The 13314-nt window shown below is 35.9% G+C and overlaps 1 protein-coding gene across 1 annotated transcript in view; it reads left to right on the forward strand.

Moving 5' to 3' along the window:
* CCDC138 (coiled-coil domain containing 138) overlaps positions 1-13314 on the forward strand; it is a 77103-nt gene that overhangs the window by 11104 nt on the left and 52685 nt on the right. Inside the window, exons 5-8 of the mRNA XM_037742959.1 lie at positions 4666-4898; positions 8596-8715; positions 12014-12091; positions 12203-12310. Coding sequence (XP_037598887.1) covers positions 4666-4898; positions 8596-8715; positions 12014-12091; positions 12203-12310 — 539 coding nt within the window. The remainder of the gene's footprint in view (positions 1-4665; positions 4899-8595; positions 8716-12013; positions 12092-12202; positions 12311-13314) is intronic.

Here is a 13314-nt window from a genome sequence, read left to right on the forward strand (position 1 = left end):
TACTATAAACACCTCTATGCAAATAAACTAGAAAATCTAGAAGAAACGGATAAATTCCTGGACACATAACACCCTCCCAAGACTAAATCAGGAAGAAGCCGAATCCCTGAATAGACCAATAACAAGTTCTGAAATTGAGGCAGTAATTAATAGCCTGCCAACCAAAAAAAGTCCAGGACCAGACGGATTCACAGCTGAATTCTACCAGAGTACAAAAAGGAGCTGGTACCATTTCTTCTGAAACTGTTGCAAATGATGCAAAAAGAGAGACTCCTTCCTAACTCATTTTATGAGGCCAACGTCATCCTGATACCAAGCGTGGCAGAGACATAACTAAAAAAGAAAATTTCAGACCAGTCTCCCTGATTAACATTGATGTGAAAATCCTTAGTAAACTACTGGCAAACTGAATCTAGCAGCACATCAAAAAGCTTATCCATCATGATCAAGTTGGTTTCATCCATGGGATGCAAGGCTGGTTCAACATACGCAAATCAATAAACGTAATTCATCACATAAACAATGACAAAACCACATGATTATCTTAGTAGATGCAGAAAAGGCCTTCGATAAAATTCAACACACCTTCATGCTAAAAACTCTCAATAAACCAGGTATTGATGGAACCTATCTAAAAATAATAAGAGCTATTTTTGACAAACCCACAGCCAATAACTGAATGAGCAAAAGCTGGAAGCATTCCTTTTGATAACCGGCACAAGACAAGGATGCCCTCACTCACCACTCCTATTCAACATAGTGTTGGAAGTTCTGGCCAGGGCAATCAGGCAAGAGAAATAAATAAAGGGTATTCAAATAGGAAAAGAGGAAGTCCACTTATTTCTGTTTGCAGATGACATTATTGTATATTTAGAAAACCCTATCATCGTCTCAGCCCAAAATCTTCTTAAGCTGATAAGTAACTTCAGCTAAGTCTCAGGATACAAAAATCATTGTGGAATAATCACAAGCATTCCTATATACCAATAAAAGACAAACAGAGAGCCAAATCATGAGTGAACCCCCATTCACAGTTGCTACAAACAGAATATAATACCTAGGAATACAACTTACAAGGGATGTGAAGGACCTTGTAAGGAGAACTACAAACAACTGCTCAAGGAAATAAGAGAGGACACAAACAGATGGAAAAACATTGCATGCTCATGGTTAGGTAGAATCAATATTGTGGAGGTGACCATACTTCCCAAAATAATTTATAGATTCAATGTTATCCCCATCAAGCTACCATTGACTTTCTTCACAGAATTAGAAAAAACTATTTTAAATTTCATATGGAACCAAAAAAGCCTTTATAACCAAGACAATCCTAAGCAAAAAGAACAAAGCTGGAGGCATCATGCTACCTAACTTCAAATTATACTACAAGGCTACAGTAACCAAAACAACATGGTACTGGTACCAAAACATATAGACCAATGGAACAGAACAGAGGCCTCAGAAATAATACCACACATCTACAACCATCTAATCTGTGATAGACCTAGGCAATACCATTTAGGACATAGGCATGTGCAAAGACTGCATGACTAAAACACCAAATGCAATGGCAACAAAAGCCAAAATTGACAAATGGGACCCAATTAAACTAGGAGCTTCTGCACAGCAAAAGTAACTATCATCAGAGTGAACAGGCAACCTACAGAATGGGAGAAGGTTTTTGGAATCTGTCCATCCGACAAAGGGCTAATATCCGGAATCTACAAAGAATTTAAGCAAATATACAAGAAAAAAACAACCGCATCAAAAAGTGGGCAAAGGATATGAACAGACTTTTTTCAAAAGAAGACATTTATGCGGCCAAGAAATATGAAAAAAAGCTCATTATCACTGGTCATTAGAGAAATGCAAATCAAAACCACAGTGAGATATCGTCTCACACCAGTTAGAAAGGCGATCATTAAAAAGTCAGGGAACAACAGATGTTGGAGAGGATGTGGAGAAATAGGAACTCTTTTACACTGTTGGTGGGAGTGTAAATTAATTCAACCATTGTGGAAGACAGTGTGGTGATTCCTCAAGGATCTAGAACCAGAAATACCATTTGACCCCGCAATCTCATTTCTAGGTATATATCCAAAGGATTATAAATAATTCTACTGTAAAGATGCATGCATATGTTTATTGCGGCACTGTTCACAATAGCAAAGACTGGAAACCAGCCCAAATGAAGCCAATAGACTGGATGAAGAAAATGTGGCACGTATACACAATGGAATACTATGCAGCCATAAAAAAGAATGAGTTGATGTCCTTTTCAGGGACATGGATGAAGCTGGAAACCATCATTCTCAGCAAACTAACATGACAACAGTAAACCGAACACTGTATGTTCTCACTCATAACTGAGAATTGAACAGTGAGAACACATGGACACAGGGAGGGGAGCATCACACACTGGGGACTATTGGTGGTTGGAGGGTTAAGGGAGGGATAGCATTAGGAGAAATACCTAATGTAGATGACAGGTTGATGGGTGCAGCAAACCATTATAGCACACGTATACCTATGTAACAAACCTGCACATTCTGCACATGTATCTCAGAACTTAAAATATACATATATTTACACACACACACACATGAGTATAAGTAATGAGAAGGAAAATGGCTCAAGACCAAATCCTGAGGAATATTAGTAATTAAATGACAAATTAAATGACAGTAGAGGAAGCAGAGCCTGCAAAGGAGCCTCAGAAGCCATGGCCAGAGATAGCAGTGGAAACTAGAAAAATGGTATCGTGGAAACCAGTGAAGGAGAGTATTTTAAGTTGGAGGGACCATAGCATAAAATGCTGTTGAAAGACTCAAAATAAGGACTGAAAAGTGACCTTTAGATTTAGTAATAGGTAAGTCATTTCAATAGAGGAATGTGGACTGAAGCCAGTCGGAAGTGAGTCGATGAATGATTCTGAAATAAGAGACCTCAGCAAATGTAGATGGTTGTAAAGGAGAAGAGATGAGTGTGTGGGGCTAAGAAAGCTTTTAGTTCAGATGAGGTGGGAGAGATTGAAAATAATAGAGGGGGCCAGGTGTGGTGGCTCACGCCTGTAATCCCAACACTTCGGGAGGCCAAGGTGGGCAGATCACGAGGTCAGGAGATTGAGGCCATCCTGGCTAACATGGTGAAACTCTGTCTCTACTAAAAATACAAAAAAATTAGGTGGGCGTGGTGGCACATGCCTGTAACCCCAGCTACTCAAGAGGCTGAGGCAGGAGAATCTCTTGAACCTGGGAGGTGGAGAGGTTGCAGTGAGCTTAGATTGCACCATGGCGCTCCAGCCTGGGGGGCAGAGTAAGACTCTGTCTCAAAAGAAAATAGTAAGAGGGATAATCAGCTGTCTTCACAGGATGGCTTAAGGCAGTGTTGTCCTGAGCCTGCCTTTTTAATGAGAGGGAAGGAGAAGCATGTGTATATGTATTTTATGACCAAGAGATTGATGTTTTCTTTTGCTGTTTTCTGTTTTTTGTTTTTTGTTTTTTCTGTGAATTTAGACTATTTACAGAGAGTGGCATATAGGACATAATGTATTCCAAATTAATAAAATGGGGAAAGCTCAAAGTAGACACTTTAGAGAATGAGGATTGGAGTGCTGGCTGTGAACATATAAAAAGATTTTTGGATTACATTAAGAATCTAGTACAGGACTGAGACCATGAATTCACAAAGGGGCCACTTTTCACAGTGTGTGATTTTTTTTCCCCCACTGGTGCTGAGCTGAGTAGCATGGGGCCAGGAAAGGTGGTCAGTGCTTATCCAGGCCTTGGTCTTTCAGCCCAAGGTGATAAACAACAAGGTGAGGGAGTGGAGGACATAGGAAAAATAGTAGTTTATGATGTGGAAGTGGAGCATGGAATTGAAGCGGGCTTGTGAACTAAATCTGTGTAGTACGAATCTGTTGGGGTCACTACCTGTGGGGGTTTGTAGGACTCAGCGACGGATGAATAAAGTACACTGACACACAGATATTATGCTTTGCCAGTCCGGCTGAGGGTCTGTGGCTTCTTACAGACTCCCTGGAGAGTACTGTAAAGAGATAGTAGCCACTGGCCCCACCAGCCTGTGAGACTCGCATTTATTTAGTAAAGTTTAATTAACAAAGGCTTGAGTCAACCCGACTAGAGTGAGAAGATTAAAGGACAGGTTCCAATGCCCAAAGCAAACACCATTAGTGGGTAATAACCCTGGTCAACCTCCTCCCGAGAGGGCCATCTGGCTCAAAGGTTAGTTTTAAGCCCACATGAATAAACAAATTATTCAGATAAACTCCCCCATATACCTTAGCTCTTTGCTTTTCTTATTAAGTAAACGTAAAGGGAGTTAGGCTGCTTTCAGCCAAAACTTCCACTGAAACTATGAAAAAACACTTAGGCCTTCCAAAAGGGTTTGAAACTATATTCTATAACTTTCTCTACTATTTTTTTCTTAATATTTTTGCCACCGCCCTGAGAGAATTCCCACATTGATCCATTTTGGACCCCAAATTCTCTTGCATCATCACAATGGACTCTTATTAGTGTCACATCCGTTTATATCAAGATAGAATTTCTATACAAGTTTACTTGGTATACTAGTCTGGATACTGTAATCCAGGTTGTCCTTAGTTACTCCCATATTCCTGAAAACCACTTGGTTAAACCACAGTGTCAGCCAATAGGAATATAATTTGCAGAATTTGTGACTTTTTAAGAGCATTACAATCTGGCATTTTGATACAGTGTGAAACTGCAGCACAACAGAAATTTGCTGAGGAACTTCAAAAGCGAGAACATTTTTTACTTGAAAGAGAACAACTGCTTTTCAGACATGAAAATGCCTTGAGTAAAATTAAAGGTGTCGAAGAAGAGGTTCTAACAAGATTTCAAATTATGAAAGAGGTAACTATATAGCTTTTGATTTTAGAGTGGTATATTTCTTCTATTCACTAGTTATTAATATTTGCCACATTTGCTTATTTCTCCTTCCTCCTCTTTTCCACACCCACACATAGAGACACACACACACACACACACACACACACACACACACAGGCACACTCTTTTTTTCTAAACTGTTTGAAAGCAGTTCGTAAAAATCACGGCTGTGTCCCTAAATACCTCAGTATGTATCTCCTAAGAATAAAGGCATTCTCCCGACGGTTAGCATATGAGGAAATTAATGCTAACTAAATAACTTATTTATAGTCCATATACTCTCTCAGTTGGTCTTCAATATGTCTTTTATTGTTTTTTGGGTTTTGTTTGTTTGATCAAGGAACTAGACAAGATTCATGCATTATATTTGGTTTTATATTTTTTTTTGGTTTCTTTGAATCTAGAGCACTCAACCTCACCATTTTTGTTTTCTGTGAGATTTTTCTTTGAAGAATTCAAGCTAGCAGTCTTATATTTCACATTGTGGATTTACCTGATTGCTTCCTAATGATAATATGCAGATAAAATGTTTTTGGCAAGGATATTATATAGGGGGTATAATATACCTTGCTTCATTCATCCCAAGACATACATTACTGTATGTATAACTTACCTGGAGCACAATTCATTGCCTGTTGTACATTTCTGTGAGTTTTGAAAAATGCATAGTTTTAAAATCACAACCATTGTCAAGATAAAGCCAGTTCCCTTACACTTCTCTTGTAGCTATCCCTTTTCTCCAGCCTCAGTACTTGGCAACCACTGACCTATTTTCTGTCCTGGTACATCTCACTTTTCCAGAATGTCATGTTAATAGCATCATTTTATGATTTTTTTCTTTATCTTTGGTTTTCAGCAGCATTTTATTTACAGTGTTTCTTGACATACTTTTCTTTCATTTTATTCTGTTTGTGGTTAACTGAGCTTCTTGAATTTGGAAATTTCTGTATTTTGACAAATTTGGGGACTCTTCAGCCAATATTTCACCAATATTTTTTCCACTTTCTTTCTTCTTCCCTCCTGGATCTCTAGTGACTCGTTGTGCTCTTTGCCCACAGATTTCTGGGGCTCTGTTCCTTTTTTCCCCATTATTTTCTTGGTATTCTCCAGATAGTTTCTTGATTCATCTTAAAGTTTATTATTTCTTTTTTAATCTTCATGTTGTTATTAAGTCCATCTAGTGAAATTTTCATTTCTGATATTTAAAAATTCTAAAATTTCAAGTTCTTTTAAAAATTTATGTTTTTTTTCCTCATAAGCATTTCTGTCTTTGTGTTTACATTTATGTATATTTACTTTTACCTCATGGAGCATAGTTTAAAACATCCATCTGTATCATCTCAAGATTGGGATCTGTTAATTTTCTTTTTTTTTGAGGCTTACTTTCTTTGGTTCTTTTTACGTTCGGTGATTTTTATGGTATACTCAAGACCTTCCGGTTATCATGTTTAGGTTTTGGGTTCTATTGTTGCCCTCTGGAGAATATTGTTGATTTTAAAGCATTCAGCCCAATTAGATTTAGACCTCAGTTTTTTGTTTTGTTTTGTTTTGTTTTTTCAGATGGTCTCACTTTGTCACCCAGGCTGGAGTGCAGTGGTGCAATCTCAGCTCACTGCAATCTCTGCCTCCTGGCTTCAAGCAATTCTTCTGCCTCAGCCTTCCGAGTAGCTGGGATTACAGGTGCCCACCACCATGCTCAGCTAATTTTTGTGTTTTTAATAGAGACAGAGTTTTACCATGTTGGTCAGGCTGGTCTTGAACTCCTGACCTCAAACAATCCACCTGCCCTGGCCTCCCAAAGTGCTGGAATCACAGGCGTGAGCCACCTTGCCTGGCCAGGCCTCAGTTTTTTTCTCACCTCCTCTGGGCAGTGGTTCTTATCTCAGTTAAGCTTTCAAAGCCTTTGCAGTGTTGCTGTGGAGTTGTATTGTGCCTGTGCCTCTTAAAGGTTAGTGTGAAACTTGGGTAACAGTTTAAAATCCTAATGCATTTCTCAGAGCTTTTGCTGTGCTGCTCTGGGTCTTTTTTGTGCAGGTCAGAGGCATTGAAATGTTAGCCAGGACTTAGGTAGTATTTTTAAACTGAGCTCCATTCTGCAAGCATTGGCTCTACTGCTTTTTGTCTGTCCTATGGGTCCTTCTTTCTGATTTTCCTGCCAGGAAGACTGGTTTTCTTTTAGTCTTTAGTGAAATTTTTTTAGAGCTTTAGTGAAAATTAAAAAATTATTTAAAAAATTTTAGAGATGGAGTCTTGCTGTGTTGCCCAGGCTGTAGTGCAGTGGCTATTCACAGACGTCATCATAGCTCACCATACCCTCAAGTTGTCTTCCTCCCTCAGCCTCCTGAGTGGCTGGGACTGCAGATGTGCACCACTGTGCCCAGCTAGTTGAAGTTTTTGTTCTGCTTCTCCATGTCTGGGACCCACCCTGGGGCAAAATGTTGAGAGAAGACGAAAAACAAGAATGAGGAAGCTTTATCCTTGAGGGTTACTTCTCCAAGTTTTCTCTCCCAGCACAATGTCCTCCCCTTTTTTCTTTTCACAGTTGTCAGGTAGTTGTTTTGCGTTTTATTTAGGCCCTTTAGCTGTATTCAGTGGCAGAAGAGTTTATTGAGCTTATCCTGCTGCGCTAGAAATGGAATGCGTATGTTTTTAATATGTTTTAGATATGGAAAAAGTTGGACAATGAAAATATATTAGTTTTAAAAACAACTGTATTTGTGACTGTATCCTAAGTTATTTAAGGAATTATTTATAGTAACAAAATCATTCAAAGATTAACTCTTTAGAATATTGGATTTTTTTCACAGGGCTAAAGAATGCTTAGATTCTCACGTCTCCATTTCAGTCTTATTCTTGATTCTCTCTCTTTAGATTTGTGTGTCTACTATTTTTATTAAATATAAAGATAATTATCTTATTTTCATTGTATCTATATCATTAGTTGGAAGAAGGAAATTAATTCAATTTTTTGATTTCCTATAGAGGCTTGTTTTTAAACTTTATGAGTAAGTTGAGAGTGAAATGTGAAACTATAAGTAATCACATTTTAAATCTAAAACAGGCTATCCCATTTAAATGTAATTAGGGGGAAGTTGATTTGAATTATTTGCAAAACTGATTAAGAAGAGTCAAATAGTTTGGGGCTCAGAAATTTTATTATGTATTTAACATGTTTTGAGATGAAAAGCAGGCATCAGAAATTTTATCTACTTCATGGGAATAGGAAATCAGTTGGCTTTATAAAAGATTTACTTCTCAAGGATAATATAAATTATACACTTTATAAAGCCATAGTTTACTCATCTCTTGAAAAGTGTCAGAAATTCTTCATTGTTTTATTATTCCATGATGTCAAACAAAATATTCCATGAGTTCGTGTGAGTGCGTTTTTCTGAGCAGAAGCAGAAAATAGACTCATTGCTACTTTGTAAATGCTAATATGTTTTAATAAGTATGTTGTAAATGCTTTTGATGTTTTGTTGTTATTTTGGTAGATTGCATGGTTTTTATAAATTATTTGCCACACTAGTCAGCTGTGCTTAAATTCAGTGATTAAAGTTTTTGTGATTGAAGGAGTTCTTATTTGTAATTAATTCATATTTCACAGTGTTAGTGATATACAAGCTTTAGAAGTTTTAGCTCAGTGTTTTTTTCCCCCTAGCAACATGATGCAGAAGTTGAACACTTAACTGAAGTTCTTAAGGAAAAGAATAGAGAAACCAAGAGACTGAAGTCCTCTTTTGATGCATTGAAAGAATTGAATGATACCTTAAAAAAACAGGTAAGACCTGTTTTAATATGTACTGGATATAAAACATTCTAAGAATTGTTATATATTAAAAAAAATTTATATATTTGTTACATTAAAATATATACATATATATACGTTTATAACATACATTATATTCATATAATATGTTATATTTATAACATGTTTATATATGTTACATATATAGCACATTTACATTTATATAAAATATATATAACAAAATCAAGAATAAGACTAAAATATATATAACAAATTAATGTATATATAACAAATTAAAGTCAGCCTTAGAACATATTTAACTACAGAAAATTTAGATTACATTTGTTACCTTTATTTTAAAATACTTCCAAATATAAATAAAATATTCTTAAGCTCTTGGTTTCTTATCTTTATTTGTTCTGGCAACCAGCTGACAAGCAAAGGGAAAAAAGACAAGCAAAAGAAAAAACCTTATAACTTGAGAACTAATTACATTTTTAGGTACTGATCTCTGGCTTTTATACTTATTATTTTAACTACTGTTACATATCATAGCTTATTTAACATTCATTTATTTTCAAGTATCTACTGTATCCTAGGCACTGTGCTAGACTCAGTCCTTCACATTGCTTATGTTCTTGTGGTTATAAACTGGTATCACATTGCAGTATAATTGTTTATATAAGTATTGTAATTTAGGTTAATACATAATACCAAAGTTGCATAACATAAATATTTTTGTGAGTTATGTCTATTTTTGTTCTTTCCTCTGCCAGTTTTTGGCTGAAAAATGTGAAAGTAAAGGAGTATAGTAAAGAGAGACAGGAGAATTATTATGTATGTATTAGATTGTGTAGATGTTGGAGCAGAAATTGGAGTAAACTGAGTTACTTTGAAAATGAAAGCATTGGACTGGGAATCTTTATGAATTCTAAAATGTAACTTGAGCCTAGACTCTCCTAGAGTTCCTTTGCCAGCTGTCTGTCCTTTTCTGTTTCTGCCTTTATTTCCCTTTAATCTCTACTTGTTGTGACCCTCCTCTTTGGCAGTGATACATAGGTACCCTGTTTCTCACTGGATCTAATACTTTGGCTTTCCTCAATTCATTTATGGCCTTTTACTATTGGTCTATGAATTTGACGGTCTGTTGTCTGTTGGAATCCTGCCTTATTCAGGGAGAGATCACTTTTTCTCATTACAGTATCATTCAACCACTCTCATGTGATAGAATTTTAAAAATTCCTTGCATAGGTACACTGTGGCCCTAGATGCTTATCTCTTAGGTTTCTGTTACCTTTAATAATTTTTGTAAATGGTTGCATGAGTATGTTGTAATTGGGGTGGATATGTGGATTACCAAATATTTGGGCCTATTTATAATTGGATTTATGAACTAATGTGTACAAACTGAAAATATTTGGCAGAATGCTTTTTTTTTTGTTGTTAGATGGAGTTTCACTCTTGTTGCCCAGGCTGGGGTGCAATGGTGTGATCTCAGCTCATGATAACCTCCACCTCCTAGGTTCAAGCGATTCTCCTGCCTTAGCCTCCCAAGTAGCTGGGATGGCAAAATGCTTTTTTTATGATTTCTTTGTTAAGAATAGATCAGAGGTCAGCACACTTTTTCCATCAAGGATTAGGTAGTAAATATTTTGGGCTTTGTAGGCCATATGGCCTTTCACTGACCCAGCTCTGCCATCGTAGCACAAAAACAGCCATAGGCAATAAGTGAATGAGCATGTCCGTGTTCCAAAATGACTGTATTTATAAAACAAGAAATAGGCAGATTTAGCCAACTTCTGGCTAGATGAAGACATATACTTTGAAACTGCTGAAGAAAAAGGTATGTTATTTCTGTGACTGACTTACACAGTAATTTATGCTAACACTGGATATACGTTTTTCTAGTAACTTAAAAGCATTTCTCATTAAGTCTTGCCAAGCTGAGGAGGCAAGGATTAATGTTCAAGACTCATGATGGGAAGAGAGTCCCAGTGTACACCCCAGGATCTCAGTTGAAAGGAGTAGGGTTGTGCCTTGGGAGTGGATGAATTAGAGGGAGACAGAACTTTCCCAGACTGAAACCTGGCCTTGATTAAGCTCAGTTCCTGATCAGATTAAGGTGCTTACTCCTCGGTTTAAATGCCTAGCAGAGGAAAATATGTCTTTCATTCTATACAAAATTAATAATCATATCGAAAGACAGAGTTGCATAATTAAAAATGGAAAAAAAAAAAACCCAGAGAATATAAGCATACTTGGGAGTGATCCAGATATTGGAATTTAACAGGTCTAGCTCATGGCTTATTGGTTTATTTTTTCAAAAAGCCACTTTTCATTCTTTAGGAAAATTATTTTAGATTCAGAGGGTACATGTGCAGCTTTGTTACATGGATATATTGTGTGACAGTGAGATCTGGGCTTCTAAAGTATACTCTTCACTGATATAGTGAACATTGTACCCAGTAGGTTAATTTTCAACCCCTCTCCATTCTCCCCTTCCCTTTTGGAGTCCCCAGTATCTGTTATTTCCATCTTTATGTCCATGTGTATTGTTTATCTTTGACTTATAAATGACAACATGGAATATTTGATTTTCTAAGTTATTTCTCTTAGGATTAATGACCTCCAGCTCCGTCCATGTTGCTGCAAAAGACATGATTTCATTCTTTTTTATGGCCACATACTATTCTATTCATGGTGTATATAGATCACAAATTTGATTGTAAGGTACCATAAGTAATTTCATTAAAAAATCATTGGATACCCAGGAATAAATCTAAAGAGAGATGTGCAAGACATCTCTACTGAAAACTACAAAACATTATTAAAAGAAAATAAGACCTAAATAAATTGAAGATATGTTCATGGAAGGGAAGACTCAATATTGTAAAGATGTCAGTTCTTCCATGTATATACATATAAGTATATACACAGACATGAATACACACATAATCCCAGTAATATGATTCCAGTTATAGCTCATTCCATTGCATACTTAGGATTTTACACTTTTCTTTATATATGTTATAGTTCAAATAGCAATTTTACTTAATAAAAACATTTTATTTTTATAAAATATATGTATATGTTTTTAAGACATGTGGAGTCTTGCACATTTTTCATAAAATGAAGTAAATTATCTTAGAAACCATTAATATTTTAGGGAAAAATGGTGACTTCAGTTGTGATCTAATGTAATCATGAATACTATCTGTATTTGTTACACTGGTTGGCAGTATCGACCAGATTAGATAGTAGATTGAGAAACCCTTAGTATGAAACCAGTTGAAGATTTGTATTGAAATATTTAACGTTTTCTATCCTTTAGTTAAATGAAGCAAGTGAAGAAAACAGGAAGATGGAGATTCAGGCTAAAAGAGTTCAAGCTCGTTTAGATAATTTACAGGTAAGTTGCCTGTTCTTCTCTAGAGACACAAGTATATTTTTAAATGATTGCCTTTGAGTTTACTTGTTTTGATACAATTGTTCTTTAATTCATACATATGTGCTATTGCAGAGGAAGTATGAATTTATGACAATACAGAGATTAAAAGGAAGTTCCCATGCTGTTCATGAAATGAAAAGTTTAAAACAAGAAAAAGCACCAGTTTCAAAAACTTACAAGGTATGATGTGATTTAAAATTTCTCCAGTGGGAAGCCAGGAAGATTTATCTGATGCTTTAATCTTTTCTCTTTGATTTTTTTCTTTTTGGAATGTTTGCTCTGGAAAGGATTCACCATAATAATTTTTTAACCGGGAAATACCTCAAGAATATACTTTCATTTGCAAAAACAAATTCTATTACAGCAGTGTTTCAGGTACCATCATTGACACACCATTAGTGGCTTTATTGCTTAATATGTTTTGACACTCCACAAGCATTTGCTATTATATTCAGTCAAGATTGCAATCCATCCCTGAATGGATTTCCGTGTATCTTAGTTTTACTAAGAATTTTTAAAATTTGAGGTATAAATTACATATGGTAACATAATGCACAAATCCTTCAGTGTAAAGTTTAATTCTGATAAATATTTCATGTTGCCTGCAACCAAATATAGAATATTTCCACTATCCTAGAAAGTTCTGTAGTGCCGTTTTCTAGTCATGCTTTTCTGCCAGAAGCCGTTGATCTGATTTACATTACCATAAGTTAGTTTTGCCTATTTGAGACATTTTGTCAGTGGCATTGTTTTGTGTGTACTTGTTTATGTAAGACTTTTTCTCAGCATAATTATGAGTGTATCAATAGTTGGTTCCTTACTATTGCTCAGTAGCATGACTGTATCAGAGTTTGTTCATTCTTCTGTTGATAGACATCTCAGCTTTCTTCTAATTTTGTCTGCAGTAATTAAAGCTGCTATGAATATTGATGTATAGGGTTTTTATGGAATATGTTTTCATTTCTTTTGGGTATACCAGGACTATAATTTCTGGGTCATAGGGTAGATAAAGGTAGATGTATGTTTTTAAGAAACTGACAGTTTTCCAAATTGGTTGTACTGTTTTATATTCCTATTAATAGTATATCAAACTTTTGGTTCCTCCACAGCCTTGTCAACATTTCGTGTTTTCAATTTTGTCCATTTTGACCCTTCCAGTGGATGTGTGGTAGTATCTTATGGGC

Source organism: Cebus imitator, unplaced genomic scaffold, assembly GCF_001604975.1.
Source record: "Cebus imitator isolate Cc_AM_T3 unplaced genomic scaffold, Cebus_imitator-1.0 Scaffold131, whole genome shotgun sequence".
In the NCBI taxonomy this organism is placed as follows: Eukaryota; Metazoa; Chordata; class Mammalia; order Primates; family Cebidae; genus Cebus; species Cebus imitator.